This window comes from Panthera uncia, chromosome B1 (genome assembly GCF_023721935.1).
Source record: "Panthera uncia isolate 11264 chromosome B1, Puncia_PCG_1.0, whole genome shotgun sequence".
NCBI lineage: Eukaryota > Metazoa > Chordata > Mammalia > Carnivora > Felidae > Panthera > Panthera uncia.
Window position 1 is genome coordinate 9,249,434 of NC_064811.1, and position 17,537 is coordinate 9,266,970.

Genomic DNA, 17,537 nt, shown 5'->3' on the forward strand with positions numbered 1-17,537 from the left:
ACTTCCCTTTCCAAAAAGGCACCCCCCATACCAGGAGCTAAAACTTGGTAGAGTTACACCAATGATTCCTAACCCTAGATGTTCATTTTGGAATGCGTGTGCCACACACACACACACACACACGCTCACCTGAGTGTACAAAAGGACATGAACAAAGCCCAATTAAATCAATCTCTAAGGGCATAACCTAGACACCTGAACGTATTTTAAAGACTTGCCAATTCACTCTCTGCCAGAATTGAGAGTCACCGGCCCTAACCATTCCCCCTACCACTGGTCTGGGATGAGCATTTGATAAAATCCTGGCCAATGAGAAGTCTTCTGGGAGGTGGGGCTTTGGGGAAATTTTTCATCTTTCTTTAAAGGAGACATGAAAACAAGATGGATCCCCTTTCCTCTTTCTGACCCCTGGGTTTTGCAGTATAAAGACATAAAAGCCTGGAGTTGTTGCAGCCATTTTGGGACCATGAGGTAGCCAGCCTAACCACCAACAGGCTAAGAATGGCAAAGACAAGAAGGAAAGCATCTGGGAACTTGGTGGCATCTTTGAGCAGCTTTGTTCAACAATCCTGGAATCAGCTTACCCTGAGAATACGTGTGGTAAGAGGCGATTAATATTCTTAATTGTCTAAGACACTTGAAGTTAAACGTTCCATTACTTGCAGCCAAAAAGATCTCCACAGACATACCCACTAATGAGCTTCCCCTGCCTACTGCCTGAGCCATTTCTAACAGGCGCAGAAGGACATCAGCAGCTGGGCCCCCGCAGACAGTAAGCCTAGTGAGACCCAGTCTTGCTGCCCAAAAGACTAATAACTAACGTGAGCCCCGGGGCGTGTCATTAAATAACTAGTTACCTTGAGAGCTGTTCCAATAATAACCCTGACATTTATTATGCACTTACTTCATGCCAGAAACTGTGCGAAGTGCCTGAAGTATGTCATTTCATTCCATCCTTAAAATTACCCAGTGAGATAAGTATTATCTATGTGTTACACATTAGGCAACTGAGACCCAGAGAAGCTGAGGAATTTGACCAAGTTTGCATAGCTAGAGAGTGGCAGGGGGCAGAATGCCCGCCCCGATCTGTCAGACTCTCGAGACTTTCCTTCTTTCCAGGAGACCATGTTGTTTCATTTCCCTATGACTTATGATGCCCTGTGTGTTCACACATTCGCTGAAGTGCTTAACGACGCGAATAAAAGGCATTCATCATTGTAATCCCTAATGGAGATAACAGAAATATTAGCAAAGGCTGAAGTGAAAACAGTTCAAGTGAGGCCTCATTTTTTACAAGGCCAAGGAATGATTTACTTTATCACAGCAAAGAATTTTATTTGACAAATGCATACTTTATCATCTCTGGTCTGCTGAAAATGTAAGTTTACATTTTTCCTAGCCATAAAATTAAAATAATTTTGGCTCCAAAAACTTAAGAGAAACCCCATTCCAGGTTCAAGCATGTCCCTGGAAATGGAAAGGCTAAATGTGGAGCGTGAATGAACTCCATTGCCGTTGGGCGGGACAGACTAGAGTCACTAAGAGGCGGGCTCAAATCCTGGTCCTGCCTCTTACTGACAGCGTGATATTGGACAAGGACCCATCGCTCCATTGAGTCTCTGCTTTCTGGTAAGATGACAGTCACAACTGCCACTGTGGGCCTGGGACGAGGATTAAACCAGATGGCCTATGTAATACTGCCTGGCAAAGCAGATGCGATAGAAAGGCCGCCTGTTATGAAATATACGTACAAAGTGCCGAGCGCGGTACCTGGTGCAGAGTAGCTACTCAGTAAACCTCTGATGTCTTCCCTCTACCTTCCCTCATCTTCCACTGTCTTCAGGAGTGAGCCTCCAAAGATGAGCCAGGCTAGGTCCCCCCCGTTCTCGGTTGGGGAAGGAGGTGTGGGATGGGGTGCACATCTTGGTTCACTCAGCTTCGATGGCATCTTCCTCCACCCTGACCCAAACACAGGGCAGCTAGCCAATCCGTTAGCGGGCCACCTGCCAATTTGGAAGACAAATCTGAGAAAGTGTCAGAGGATAAGAACAAGCGACAGAGCAGGGGGTGGGGTGCGGTGAGAGGAAATGGTTAAGCTGGTTCAACGGCCAAGAGTCTTTGGGAAGCCAGGAGGAGACAATCCACACCCCCCGCCCCCGTCCCCAAATTAGAAACAAATGAGGAGATTTCAAGGGAATCTAATCTGCTGGTGGGAGAAGCCAAAGAGGGGCCTCAGCAGATTGCCTGTCCATAACAAGGGGGGCCCTCACAGGATTGGTGAGCCAAAACTGGACTCCCAAGTTGCACCAAGAAAAGCACACAGAAAAGACCAACAGTTCACATGCTTGTTTGGAATTGTTGTAAGTTTTTGAAGTCCTGCCTCCCATGATTAGGGTCTCATGTCAGCCCGAAGAAGCTCCTAGGGCAGTCACCATGATTATCATTCCATCTTACAGATTTGCAGATTGAGGCTTCAAAACTGGCAGTATGTTCTGGGTCACATAAGGGAGCAGTAGATACACTGAGAGAAGAGTTTGTCCAGTGCTTTCCTTTTTTTTTTTTTTTTTTTTTTTAATATTTATTTTTGAGAGAGAGAGAGAGAGAGAGAGAGAGAGAATTAGTGGGGGTGGGGCAGAGAGGGAACACAGAATCCAAAGCAGGCTCCAGGCTCCGAGCTGTCAGCACAGAGCCCGACGCAGGGCTCGAACCCACGAACCATGAGACCAGTACCTGAGCCGAAGTCAGATACTCAGCCGACTCTGCCACCCAGGCGCCCCTGTCTGATGATTTCCAAACAGAATCCAGGGCCCTGCAGCTGAGGTCGAGCCCCAGAATCGGTATTTTGTGAAGCCGTTCAGGTAATTCTGACAATCAGCCAGGTTTGGGAACCACGGACGGCATGTACCAAACTCGCTGTGGATGAAGAAAATGGAGCCTGACAGGGGTGGAGGAATTTGCCCAAGGTCACACAGCTGGCGAGTGGCTCAGACAAGGAGAGCTCAAGGTCGGAAGAGGAGTGAACAGGAGAGACTTGGCCGTGGGACGGCTCGGTGCTCCTACTTTGCTCAGAGCTGGCCGGGCGCTTGGGCCCGGGGTCTCTGCTGGGGCCGCGGTCCCATGAAAAGCTGCAGGATTCCCTTCCATGTACAAGACAGGGGCACGAGGGCTTAGTAAGTTCTGCCGGATGGCAGGGGTTGCGGCCAGGGAGGACTAAGACTTCAGAGGAAGGCAGAGAGAAACAAGGAAACAAAGGCTCCTTCTATGGAAGGCTGGCTATTTTTGTTTTAATAAAGCCACTTGCGTGCCGTGATTTTATACAACTCGAGTTAGGATAAACGATTCAGAATGAAAGCTTTCTAAGGATATTTACTGGGTATACAAGGAACAATCTGACATACTAAAACACTTAGGACCGAAATAGGAGGCAGCAGGGAAGCATTCCTGTAGACGTGAGTCCTCGCTGTCGCACACAGACCATATCTGCCTTTGCTCACGGTTGTTGATGAAAGTCCGTCCACACCCGTGCTGTGGAGGGCACTAGGCAGGTCAGTGAACCCGCTACATTTACACGAGGAACTCATCGTACTCTGATGTTGCCAAGGTCATGGGGAAATGGACAGTGTCACCTGGCATTAGCAGAAAAAGTGGTACAATATTTCCGAAACGCGGTTTGGCAAAATTTATGAGAATATAAAATTGTTTTCAAAATACCCTTTGAGCCAGAATCCTACTTCTGGAAATCTAGTCCGTGGATAATAACATAAAGGCAAATACAGAAAGTTATACATAGGATGCTCAACAAAGCATAGTTTCCAGTAACAGTGAGAACTTGGGAAAACAACAAATGTCCATAGATAGAGGAATGATTACATAAGTTATTGGATTATCCACTCAAAGACCAGGAAGCCATTAAAAATGATGTGTGTTTATGTTATGGATGTTTACCTATGATAGCACTTAGCGAAAAACATACATCGCAAAGTGAGTTATTTAATGTAATGCAGCTCATTATTAGTATAGCCTCTGGACTTGTGGACTGATGCACAGAGAGATCTAGAATGCGGCTTTTCATCAAAATGTCAACGATAATGAGCAGGGCAGGGATGATTGTAACCTCTTTATTTTCCTCTGTATTAAGCATTTTACAGTATGTTAAAATAATTCTTAAAATTCTACCTTATATGAGTGGACTTGTGCTGTGAGGCAGGGATCCAGGTTTATACTTATTCCTTACTGCTGGCTAGTTTTCCTAATATTACTTGTTGAGTGATACACCCTTTCCCCACTGATTTGAAAAGTCATCTAATGCTTATTGCTGAGAAATAGGAAAGTTATTCATATTTTTTAAAAATTGCCGTTGGTATACAATATTATAGTAGTTTCAGGTGTACGAGATAGCAATTTGATATTTTTATACACAATGAAATGATCACCATGACAGGTCTAGTTACTATCGGTCACCATACAAAATTATTACACTATTGACTGTATTTCCTATGCTGTACGTTCCATCCCCACGACTTATTTATTTTATAACTGCAAGTCTGTACCTACCAATCCCCTTCACCTATTTATCCCATCCTGTCACCCCCTTCCCCTCTGGCGACCACTAGCTTATTCTCTGCACCTAAGAGTCCGTTTCTATTTTGTTTTGTTCACTTGTTTTTTTTAGATCCCACACAAAAGTGAAATCATATGGTATTTGTCTTTCTCTGACTTATTTCATTTAGCATAGGACCCCGTAGGTCTGTCACAAATGACAAGACCTCATCCTTTTTTACAGCTAATGTTCCACTGCATGTACATATATACATAGCACATTTTTATCCATTCATCCATCGACTGGACATTGGCTGGTTTCCAGATCTTGGGTGTTGTAAATTATGATGCAGTGAACATAGGGTCGCATATACCTTTTCAAATTAGTGTTTTTGTTTTCTTCAGAAAAATACCCAGAAGTGGAATTATTGGATTACATTCTTGTTCTATTTTTAATTTTTTGAGGAACCTCCATACTATTTTCCACAGTGGCTGCATCCATTTACATTCCCACCAACAGTGCATGAGTATTTTAGAATATCTATATAATCAGAAAAATGACAGAGGTCTTTTCATTTGGAGACTAAACTTAGTCTTAGGCAGTAAGAAACTCCAACCTGACTTAATGGAGACTGCAAATATTCATTATTTTTAATATATCTATACATGCAATCCACTTAAATGTTCAGTCATGAAAGAAGTTTGTTCATTCATTTGAAATTGCTTAATAAGCACGTACTGTGAATCAGCCACAGGGATGCTAATAAGTAAGGAGTATCACACAATACCTAAGAAGTCAGGCTTCTGGGGTATCTGGCTGGCTCAGCTGGAGGAGCACGTGACTCTTGATCTTGGGGTTGTGTGTTCGAGGCCCACATTAGGTGGAAAGAATAAATTAATTAAAAAAGAAAAAAGAAGTCAGGCTTCTGAGCCCAGCAGACCTGCGTTTGGATCCCTGTTCCATCATTCCCCAACTGTACAACATCCTCCAACAAGTTATTAAACTGCCCTAAGCCTTAGTTTCTCCATCTGTCAGAGAGAATACAAATACCCACAGTATTGGTCACCCAGCACTGTGAAGCAAATTGTCCCAAGAGTTAGTGGCCTAAAACAACATTAATGACTTATTATCTCTCCTAGTTTCTGTGGACTTTGGACACACCTCAGCTGGGTGCTTCTAGCACAGGGTCTCTGGTGAGGCTGCAGCCAAATGAAAAGCCAGAGGATTCACTCCCAAGCTGGCAAGGGGCGGTTAACTGTGGGTGGGAGGTCTTCTCGCAGTGGCCTTCCCCACACTGCTGCTTGAGCGTCCTCGTGGCATGGTGTCTGTCTTCCCTCAGAAGGAACAACTCGAGGGACCACGGTGGAGGCTGTACTGCCTCTTGAACTCCCATCACGTCTGCAGTATTCTACGGGTCACATGGGTTAGCCCCGATTCGGCACAGGAGGGGAGAACACAGGATGTGAATACCAGGAGGCGATGGTCATGGGGCCATCTGAAAGGCTGGTTACCACACAGGGCACTGAGAAGATGTCTACAAAGAGCTCAGTATACCTGCTCTGCATCCATAATGCGCCATGGTGACGACAAAGAGCAAACAGAACCGTGCTTCACAAATGGGTCCCAGGAAACTGGGCCTGGAGACGTCAAGTGGTGCCACTCATCACACAGCCCGTTGGTTGTTGAGCCAGCAGAAGCCGCGGGTTTTCTAACTTGCCTCTTCAGGGTCTCTCTTTCCACTGAGAAAATCCCAGTGGAGACCCAGAGGAGGGGGACCCACTTGCTAGAATGAAGCAGTCACCAGAGTTGAAGACGAACGGATGTCACAGAAGCAAACATGGGGAGGCAGTCAGAGGTTCTGAATGTCAGGCTGAGGAGGTCACTGTCCTCTCATGAAGAGGCCATGGGGAGCCACTGAGGAGTTTGGAACAAGAGTAACTTAATTGAGACCCATGGGTCAAGTTCATTCTCACAGCTGTGTGCAGCACATTGTGGAGGTCTCTGCAGGAAGCAGGCCGTTGGAGCAATCCGGGCATCAGGGGATGAGATACGGTAGCTAGGAGTCCTAGCCACGTGCCGCCTGTGGATTCAGGTTAGTTAAGGACTGAGGCGGCCAGGTCACCAGGATTAGGTGACGGTGGCTCACTGAGCTGGCCTGTGCACAGTACCGGTGACGTCTGCCCCTCCAGCCCAGCCTCCAGCCCTGAGCCTCACTTCAATCTACAGTGTGGGAGGCCCAGGAGCATTCAGTACAACTTGGAAACAGCACTTTAAAACAAATAGTCTGCCTTTCCTCTCGGTTCCAGCTCTCTGGGGTGGAAAACTGATGCGATGAAGGACCAGACAGAATGGAATGTATGCGGTTCTGAGCTCGGCCCAAAGGCCCCACTCTACAGAAAGGTTCACTTCCCCGGGCTGATGGTGTTGGGAGGGAGGGTGCCCCAGGCCGGGCTGTCAGTCCAAGCCTCACCTCCCCTATCAGATCTGTCCTGACCGCTCCCTCACGCCGTCCAGACAGAATTTACTTACCCTCAGCGCCCCTCACACTGTTTATCAGCACGGCTTCTCTCCTGACACCCAGGATGCCATGACGCCCTGGTAACCTGAGGGCAGAGAACGCATCCCTGGGCAGCGCATGTCCCTAGGGCCCAGTATGAACACCAGGGTTTTGCTAAGTAGAAGTTTGACAAATAATTCTCCCTCCTAATTCCATCAGTTTTACATCCAGACACTAAGGTTTACAGTCACAAGGGTGGCAATCCGGCCACCAAAGGACTGAATGCACCACACCCGTAGGCTGCCATTCATATCACAAGTATAGTAGATTTATCACCCATTTTCCAGCACAGTAAAATGCCTTGTTCTAACAAAATAGTGTGGCAACTTTCTTTAGGACGGAAGCAAAGTGACTTGAGAAAGGAACATTTTGTTTGTCCAATTGGCCCAACAATTCTATGATGGGTTAGAAGTGGCCCTGTCTATACCTAGGTTTTATTGGGCAGATAGAACTTAAAAATTGGGATTGGAATGGCTTTAGACAGAGCACCCCAGCTTAATACCCACTCCTTACTGTCATACATTCTTAATCATTCTTTATTCATTCATTTATCTACCTAGTCCCTGATGGCCCACGAATTTGCAGCCCTGCAATGTGGCACACTCCACAGAGCAATGTCTTCTTTGGGAAGCAGCTGTTTGCAAGGTTCTTTCTTGACCTGGACTGAAATCTTTCTATAGCTTCTGCCTACCCATCCTACTTCTGAGGTCCTATAGGTTCTACAGTAGAAGATTCATCTTTTTCTAAACTACAGTGTTTCACCTACTTAGAGAGTATGATCAGAGTCTCTCTGAGGCCTTCCCTTTTCCATATTAAGCATACTGTCTTCCTTCAACTGTTTCCTAGGACACCGGATCCCCTCACCATTATCAGAACATGCCCTGTCATCCTCTTAAAGAGGGGTACTGGGAAGGGGGAAAATGCTGCAGGCATGGTCTAATTCCTTACAGTGCGAAGTGTAATCCAAAAGCCTGCAGCATGAAGTACCATTTAGGAGCTTGTTGAAATGCAGAACCTTGAACCACCCCACCTGGGGTCTCCTGGATCAAGATCCTCTGGATGATCTGTATGCACAAACCACCTTGAGAACAAACTCTCTTGGCATTAATGTAGCCTAAGATAACATTAGCTTTTGAAGGTGATTATTTCCCACCGTTGACTCTGATTCCTGTTATCTGAAATCCTTATTTTGCCACACACACTGCTAAGCCACATCTTCCTATATTGGCTTCACTGAGGCATTCAACAGGGTCATTACACTTTGAAGAGTCGTGCATGTGCCTGGACTAAGGTCTTGAGGACAAAACACAGATCATGTTCACCCCTGTCTTTGGTTCCAAGCAAAGGCCCCGGTACCTAACAGTTGCCTATGTAAGAATTAAGAAAAGAATAAATCAACAGTAGCTGAAATGAGAAAGGAAACTGAGTCACGCTGTTAAAACAATCTGTGGCATGGCTGGATCCGGGACTCCACTTCAGGGACTGGGACCCTCCCGCTCGTCACCTCTGCTCCCTTGACATCAGCTCCGTACCTGGGCAGCCCCCCGGCTCTGTGTTCTCAAGACAGCTGCCATGGCTGCTCGGGCCCATAGCCTTGCTCATTCAAGTCCAGTGGGCAAAGAGTCATCTGGAAACCTCAGGGGATGGAAACTTTTTTCTTCTCTTTTCTCTTTCCGAAACCTCAGCAAATGTCCCCTCCAGTTTCATTAACTTTCATGGAGTTATCCACTCATATCTGAGCCAATCCCCGAGGCCAGGAAAAATTAATATCCTAATGGGTTCGAGCCAGTGAGGATCCACTCCTAGGGCTTTGAGTGACTGGAAATGGAGGAGGGCTCCACCAGGCAACCAGGGAATACTGTGGGAGGTGTGGTGGCGTGGCTGCTGGGGAGGCAGTGAACAGATGTCTACCAGAATGCTCGGTAGGTCTGCGTTTCCGCGGCCTTTGAGTCTTGCAACGGTCTTCCAGGATGGCCAACATTACAGCAATCACTAGCCTGGGCGATGGCCAGAAAACTTCTCTAGTTTTAAATTTGACACACAAATTATTATGCTCCATCACATTGTTTCAGCGATCGACTTTAAAGGGCCCTGGCTTACCTCCTCCTGGAATAATAAAGCAGTCGCAGGAGTTCTTTGGGCCACTCCAAAAACCACTCCAGAGCGGTTTGCCACACATAATAGAGGGTGCACTTGAAAGGCAGCATCCAATGACCAGTTCTGGCTGAAAACTTTTGTGTTTTTTGAAAGTTCAATAAGCAACAGAAGTGACCACAATGCGTTTGAAACTTTATAGCATGTGTCTTCAGGAGACGAAGTGCCTAAAACTAGACGGAAAGACTTGTAATTTTTTAAATTAAAAACTGTAGACAGGAGAGGTAACAGTCAAAGTAAAATAAGCACGAATCCTACTTTTTTCTTTCAAAAATAAAACCCGAGGTATGGGGAAAATTGTAATATGGAATTCAGAAATCTGCTTTGGCCATATGTTACACTGCATGCTCGCTGTGCCTGCTCTCCTTGGGCCAAAAGGCTCTCAATGATGGGTCAAGCTTAGTTGGGGAAGACAAAACCGATGGGACCAAAGGCGCAGGGTGGGGGTGGGGGGCACACTTTCTGTCCTCAAGTCAGGGATAGAGGGCAAACTTAACCGCCACCAGCCTCTTTGGACGACGCTAGTGGTCTAGGTGGCCGGTGTGCAAAGGTGGAGGGACCAGTGGTGGACATCACTACTTCTCGAGACACTCAGGCCAGGTCAACTCCCCACAAGGAGGTCAGCTTTGTGATCTGCACAAATGGAAGGCAGCCAAAATCAATACCCAGCCTTGTCCATCCTGTCTCAGAAATGGTTTGTGCGGATCCTGGCTTTACCATGTACTCAAGGAGGGAATTGGTTATAACCACTCCCTCTCAGCTTTGGGGCCCTCGTGTGTAAAATGAGGGCAATGATACTCATGTTGCAGACTGATGTGAGAAAAAAATTAAAAAAAAAAAAAAATAGCTCATGTGACAAGTGCCTGAAAATGTCCAGGACAAAGCAAACCCTACAAAGACCATTCTCCCTCCTGCTCCAGCTCAGTCCCCTTCGGTGCTCTAACTTTATAAACATACAACTAAAGTGCTTTGGTGTGATCACAGACCTTTCGTAACTTCTCTCTGCCTTTGCTAGAATGCGTGCAGCACTGAGCTTGTACAATCATATATATTTTTCAAGTCATACCTTTTAGTGCTGCAGTAATTGGATTAGGGGGAAAAAAAAAAAAAAAACTGTGAAAAATCTTCCAGTTTTCACACGGACGTAAAAACAACACGAAATGACCGCAGGAGCATGGCTTCATCTCCTGCTGAACGTACCGTCTTGGGCAAGTTTAGTTTAATAGTAGATTTAATCACAGCTTTTACAACAGCAGCAACAACAAACATTTCTCCTATTAGATTGTAAGATCCTTGAGAGTTGAGCTCTCTTTTATTCAAACTTCTATTCTCCTGAGGAACATAGGGAGAATACAGTCTCCGTCGAAGCCTGGCCAGCATGGTAGGAGAGGCTGAAGGGAAGGATAAAATGAAATACCTTGAAGGGCTTATTGCCTTGCAAGGCTGAAAAGGCTGCTTAATTGCTAGAAAATAAAAAACAAAGAAACCACCGTTGAGAAAGGTGGACTTGTTGCCTGAGGACTACAGAAGTCACGATTTTTTTAAATTTCTTCAACTTCAAATCACTCTTGAGAAAGGGTCACCCTGGCCTCGAGACAGGTTTCCTATCGGGTCTAGCTTTGATCCCATGACCTCTGGGAAAGCTCCTTCTTCTCTCCAAACTTCAGTTTCCTCAACCACACAGGATACGAAAGAACAAGTTTTCTAAAAATCCCTTACAGCTGTAAAATTAGGTGTCCAAGACTTCTGCGCGTACTTGTGGCAGTAAGTCTCCCCCGAGAGAGGCACCCCCCCACCCCCCTTAGACACTCCCGGGACAGACCTGGACTGTCCTTCCACAGGCTCATGGCTTCGTAAGCAATAAAACACAAGGACGCAAGTGACCATGATTCAAGGTGGGAAGGGGGAACGGCCATCCAAGAGGCGCTCACGCGGAATGTGGGCCGTGCAGACGAGGGCCAGCTTCGTGGCGGGGCGGCATCCGTGCCTGTCTCCGTGTGGCGAATACGAAGCAAGCACTACGCCAGACACCGTGCCTCAGTACGAAAAACACCACACAGCCGGGCCTGAGAGAAACAGAGCCAGGCCCTCACAGTGCCTGAGGCCGGCTGGCAGGAGGCAGACATCTGGAGCGGGAGGGAGGCCAGGCAGAGGGACCTGGACCTCAAGACGGGAGGGCAGGGCCTCCAGAAGCACACAGGGGCGAGCCCGCGCTCGGCCTGTGCGCAGGCGGGCAGGGCACAGGCCGGCGGCAGGAGGAAAGGCAGACGGGTGGAGGGTGGAGCCCCTGACGTTGCCAGGCTGCAGGGTCTGGACCCGAATCCGTCCAACGGAACAACCTAACAATTCGAAGTGACCGAACGCTTAGGAAACGCGACGTGATCGCTCATCCAGTACCCGAACACACCGTTTACTGTCACTACAAGGCAAACGGCAGAAGGAAAAACACCCCCACGAAAAGTAACTGGAATGAGTTTATTTGCAGAAGAACGTCTGAACATCAGGGACAGTCCGACCCACAATGATCCAACAGCAGTGGTGACGCGTCCTGGGAGGGCTCTTGCACGGTCGCCGGACCACGTCCGCGTGCAGCACCAGCTGGACAGTTCTCCAAATTCACAAAGCCATCTAACCTGAGTAGTACACAATATACCATGAGCATGATACAGTAATAAAAATACAATATCGAATACTCACTACTCTGTGAGCTATAGCTACTATAGAAACCATTTAGGCCTTTTTTTAAAAAATGAAAAAAATAGATCTATTAGAGCTTTATTTCAAGCATTTTCAGGTGGATACAACTTTAGATATTTTCACTCACAAGAGATAGCAAAAGAATGCCTTCTGAAGTATCTGTAGATAAAATACGTTACTTGTTTAAATGTTTGCACTCTGACGCGTACTTTGCCAGGTAGGAGTTCAGAGAAGAGAATGAAACCGTGCCGTGGCCAAATCCTGGCTGCTGACCAAGACTCGTGGAGTTTTGAGATTTGTCTAAAAAAGTTTACATCAGGTGAGAGAGAAGGGAGAACGTAAAGAGGACCAACATTATTCTTTTCCAGTGAAGCCGTCTAAGTCCAGAGAAGGGCCATTTCGGATTCCAAGTGTGCCGTCCAGAAGTGGAATTCCGTCTGGGCCAGGGAGCGGCCTGCGGCCGACTGAGGGAGCTGAGAGGAAAGCGTTAACTGAACAACAGAGATGGCCACGGAGAACACAAGCTTCCAGAGGCGCCGGGCCCACACAGAGGCGAGGGGCAGCCAGGACTACGGGGACAAAAGCAAGCTGTGCTCACTGAACTGCACACATAGAGCTCCTAGGAGGGTTAACAGTTCTTGACATGGGCTCCTGGTTGTAGTTTACAATATCTGCCTTCACCACTCTCTGTCATAAAAGAAAACAGAGTCATTATCAGGACATCAGAACATTTAGAAAGAGCTCCTTAAAGTATATTTTTATTTTCTGAACTCTGGTGAACTCCTGATGACAGACATCATAAATGAAGCCGGAGCGGATATTAAAAGAATCAATCAGAGAACAAACTCATGTAGAGCTCAGACGGTGGGGAGAGAGGGATGTGGGTTTTTGTTTTTTGTTTTTTGTTTTTTGTTTTTTAAGGATGGAATATTAATTCCCTTGCCGAGTCTTCCCTGGTTTCATGACGCTAACTTGAGGTCACCAAAAGTCTAATAAAAAATTGACAAATCAACATGCCTTATAATTTAAGGCAAAAGAATTAAAATTAATCATTCAGCATATTTTAATTCATAGGTAAGACCTCATAATTTCGAAGTAAAAATGTCATTATTTATTAATATTTAAATAGACATTATTTCCAGCCGTAACTTTTTTAGAATGTTTGCAGCAATTTGTGAGTTAGTAAGAAAATGTGTAAATGTTAAATAGGAGTCACATATAAAGGAGAAATGTTTTGAGCAGCCCAATTTTTAAAACTTTCCTCCCAAATCCCTAACTTACTTCCAAAGAGCTCACTATTGGGCTATGAATAATGTTTCTAACAAAATACAGAAAGAAAAATTTAGAAGATTACCTCAGATTCGTGTTTTTAAAATAATTTAAACCAAAAGACACTTTTAACTCTTCTTTCCATCCCTCTAACCCACACTTCAAGGAATATCTTCAATGATGAATTTAGCAATTATGCCCTAAGTAATAATTTAAATTAAAACAGCTCCTTTACTGTTCTCAACTCTATTACTAAGTCTGCACACACGAGCAGACAAAGAAAGGTAATTCAAGGCAAATTTTAAAAATACTCTTTTGATTACCACGTTACTTCAGGAAAAATGGGAAGGAGTGAATAATGAAATAACTGTCTCAATTCTCCACATCACTGCACATGCAATAAACACAACTATAAAGACAAATATGTTTGAAAGTAACCGAAATGTTATTTTAATTTGTTCCAATTCCTTGTTTAATTTGTCGGTGTCCTGGCAAAGAATCAATTTTCCAAAGTTCTAAAACAGGACTCACACAATATTAATTCCCAATAATGTACAATAATCATTTGAACTTCAGAATAAAGAACAAGATAGCAACTGCTAGTTCTCCCGCCCTCCTCCCCCAAATTGCAATCATTTACCCATTAATACCTGCACTACTGTACTGAACAGATTCTACTCTGAGCAGAGTTGGTACGTTGATTATCTTCTTCCGGGTACTTCACTATTTCTGCCCTGACAATATGCTGCCAATTCCGTACGATACAAACAAGATGAGGAAGAAAGAAAAACAAAAAGAAAGAAAGAAAGAAAAAAATGGAAAGTATGTTCAATGATGATAATAGAAGGGGGCATCAAAGGAGAAAAAGAAATACACACATAACTTTCAACACGTCACAAAAGAAACAGCAGAATATATGCATATAAAAGGAAAGAAAATGAACAAAGACCCAGGAAACGTAATTCTTTGCAACTCTATTTAGTTATTGAAATAGACATGGCTACTGACCCTCCCAGACGAGCTGTGAGTTCCATTTTTGGTGTCACAGTTACACATAATATACGTAGTGCCCAGAATTTCAGAGGACAGCAAGGAATTACAGGGCTTTTCTATGCTTAAGCGCAGTGAAAGTACTTAATTCCATCTCCTTCGACATTACCGAAGACCCCTCTTTGTGCCAGTCATCCTGTACTGGGAATGCGCGGGGGAGTTCACAGGCTCTGTTCACAAGGAGCTCTGGACTTAATGGGCAGAGAAACACGTACATAGCTAATTGCCATACAAGATAAGTGCTCTACTAGTGGACTTATACTACGCTGTGGGAACACAGGGGAAGGAGTAATTAATTTTCTCTGAAGGTGGGGAGAGGATGCATAAATCCGAGGAAGCCATGTGTCACGATCTTTACATTTAATAATGTCTATTCCTTGTCAAAGATTTAATTTTGATGCTCATTCCCTCATCCCACACAACCCTTACCTTCACGCTTCCAAATTCCATATAGAAGTAAACAAGCACAAAGCATACTTTTCTATCATTTAAAAACAAAACTCCTGACATACAATATTTAAGCCCAAGAGCTGTTGTTTCAAATATCTAAGTGTTTGGTTAAGTGAAAAAGCACAACTAGTTTGCTCGGTTTGGATCGCTATGACCCTGAAGATGAGAAGAGAACGTATCACAAGCAGGTATGATAAACATGCCCTCAAGTGTGGTAGACTTGAAATTACCCTCTCTTGTTTTACGATTTCAAATACCTGATTTCAGAAGAACTCTCTTCATAATAGGATCTATTAACACATATTGAAAAGCATGTTAATCTGGGCAGCTGTTTGTGACGACATTTATAGAGACTGTGGACAAACAAATGAAAGTAAACCAAGAGGGTGCTCTGGTACATTAGCCTTGGATGGGCTCCGCTCCAGTTCTCTAGCAAGCAGCATTAACTTCTGGACAAGACTCATGATTTACTAGGCATTTGGCCTGATGCTATCAACAGAAGCATTACCAACTGCCACATGAGGTATTAACGTTGAACACCATTATCTGACCTCCTCAAACCTAAACGTTTCAGGCCAAACTATGGGTTACAATAAAGAAAAGGGATTTTCATAATCAGTAAGCAACTCATTAATCCTCCGCAATGTTGTTTAAACCCTATCCTATAACACAACCAGGTTACTGACCTGTGGTCAAAACATTTTGGTTGAAGTATTGACTAACATAAATGATTTGGATTTTCACCATTAATTTTCATCAAATTAACGGAGAACTAACAAGGCAATATCTTTCTCGGAGGCATTGGCTGTCCGACATAAAGCTTTATACGAAGTTTCTGAACTGGAAGTTAGACCAAGGCTCTGCAGATTCAAAACTTTGCTTTCTATGAGGAGAAAAACATAACTTCCATGCAGTAAACTTCATGGTAGGTGATTTCATAGTAGGCAGCTTGTTTACAAGCCACTCAGTGATGTTTTCAGAGAAAATGTGACCTACAAAACACCAACTTCTACTTGTGGAGCCACAAAGCATACTCTGCTATTATTCTCTGCTATGAATCAATGGAGTCAAAATAAAGAAGTGGCCCTAAGGGGAAAGAGCACCAGCTTAACCCTTATTTGCCGAAGAGTATTTATGAGTGGATACTGGAAACGAACTTGTAGCTATGTAGAGGGCAAGCAAGAAAGCAACCCAGGAGCTGGGGCCATACGGTGTAAGGAGTGGATAGACTCGTGGGAAGACACTAAAGATAAATTTGGCCAATTCTGTAATTGTGTCTTAATCCAGACGGCAGCAACACATTTACTATTGTAAAACTCATGGTCTGTCATGTTCAGGATGTGGAGTAAACATACCCTGAAGGCTAAAACACCTGTCACTATCACTCATTCAAAGCCAATCACTATTCTAGATATCGAAGACATTCAGATAAATAATATATAATCTCTGGTTTTGAGATGCCTAAGAGTCTAGCATGGAACACAGGTACGTAAAATATTAAAGAATATCATGATGGATAAACACTCAAAGTGGAACAAAATTGTAAATTACCATTTAAAGCATGGATATTGCATTTTTTTTGAAGCACAGTACTTTGCACACTGTAGGAATTTAAAGGAAACTACTTTTCTTTTTCTTCCATACAATGTGCCATCAGATGCTGCCAGTAGCTTTCATTACATTGGGTGAAAGTTACTTTACCGCTTTGGTGCTCACAACCTCCTGGTCTATAAAACACAAGGTTTATATACATGGTCTCTAAAGTCCCACCTTTAGATCTGGACACCATACGAGAAAGTAACTTTAAAAGGCGAGGAGAGAACGAAAAACATGGGATATGATATGGAGATCCATGAAGCAATGTTCAGTATCCGAGAATTAGAGTAGTATGTACAAAGTGAGTAAATACGTTTCACAAGGAAGACAAGGATGTTCAGGATAAGAAAAGAATCCCAGGGCAGTTTTTGTGAACAGGTTGAAAAAATTTATAAAGATTAACATGTAGGTTAAGAAGAATCTATGTTCCTCATGGCTCCTTAAGGAAGATCAGTTTTCAGATACAGCTGAAGAGAGGGACCCTAGGACCAGGGGTCAAACAGTGCTTGAGTCGTACAGTTATGTGCTGACTTTAGTTAAGTCTTGAGCATGCCTACTACATACCAGGTCCTATACTAGGTAAGTTCATATATAGTATGAAAATACTCAGAGGGGACATAAGGAATACATATATTGTTAGCAAGTTTAGTATCTCAGACATGAGAGAAATTTTTGTTTTAAAGAAACTAATGCTTACCAAGTTGGAACCAAACAGAAATACAACAGTTTATTAACTGGCAAGTGAAAAATGTCAAGGCTTAAAAATGTATTAAGAACTCTTAACACCAAGTATATATGGCAAGGCCTCCTTGCAATTCAGACTGAAAGAAGGAAGACACAGGACGATGTATTTTCTTCTTAGATGATCTGATGGATTACTGAAAAGCTAAATGCTGTACGTTTTAGAGAACAGCAATTGGAAACTCGTTCTTTCCCCTAAAGGTCTGACTACTTTGTAAACAAACAAACCAAAAACTTAAGCAACATGGGAAATGAGGACATCTGTTAACAACTAGTCCTAACTTTTATAGGATGTTACAGGAGAAGAGTTGAGGGGAGGGGTGGGGCAGGGCAGAGAACAGATAAAGGATACAAATGCAGCTATTGCTTAAATCAGGGATTGTGGAAAAGGCATCCAGAGTGCACATTAAGTGTCTAAATAGCTGTCTGTCCCCGCTTATTCTGGGAGCTCCTTGAGGACAAGGACTTTAGTGCATTTCTCTC

At 44.2% G+C, this 17,537-nt stretch overlaps 1 protein-coding gene across 8 annotated transcripts in view; it reads right to left on the reverse strand.

Moving 5' to 3' along the window:
* The window catches only part of RAB28 (RAB28, member RAS oncogene family), a 124,992-nt gene that overhangs the window by 16,817 nt on the left and 90,638 nt on the right, over nt 1-17,537 (reverse strand). For 2 of the 8 annotated variants that reach the window (XM_049630317.1, XM_049630312.1), the window contains exon 7: nt 11,576-11,884. The exons of 1 other annotated variant lie outside the window; for it this stretch is intronic. In XM_049630317.1, the coding sequence (XP_049486274.1) occupies nt 11,591-11,884 (294 nt within the window). In that variant the 3' untranslated portion in view covers nt 11,576-11,590. Of the gene's footprint in view, nt 1-1,976; nt 2,004-11,575; nt 12,636-13,867; nt 13,963-17,537 lie in introns of those variants that run through there. 5 more of the 8 variants (XM_049630314.1, XM_049630316.1, XM_049630319.1 and 2 more) reach the window with 5 other exon arrangements.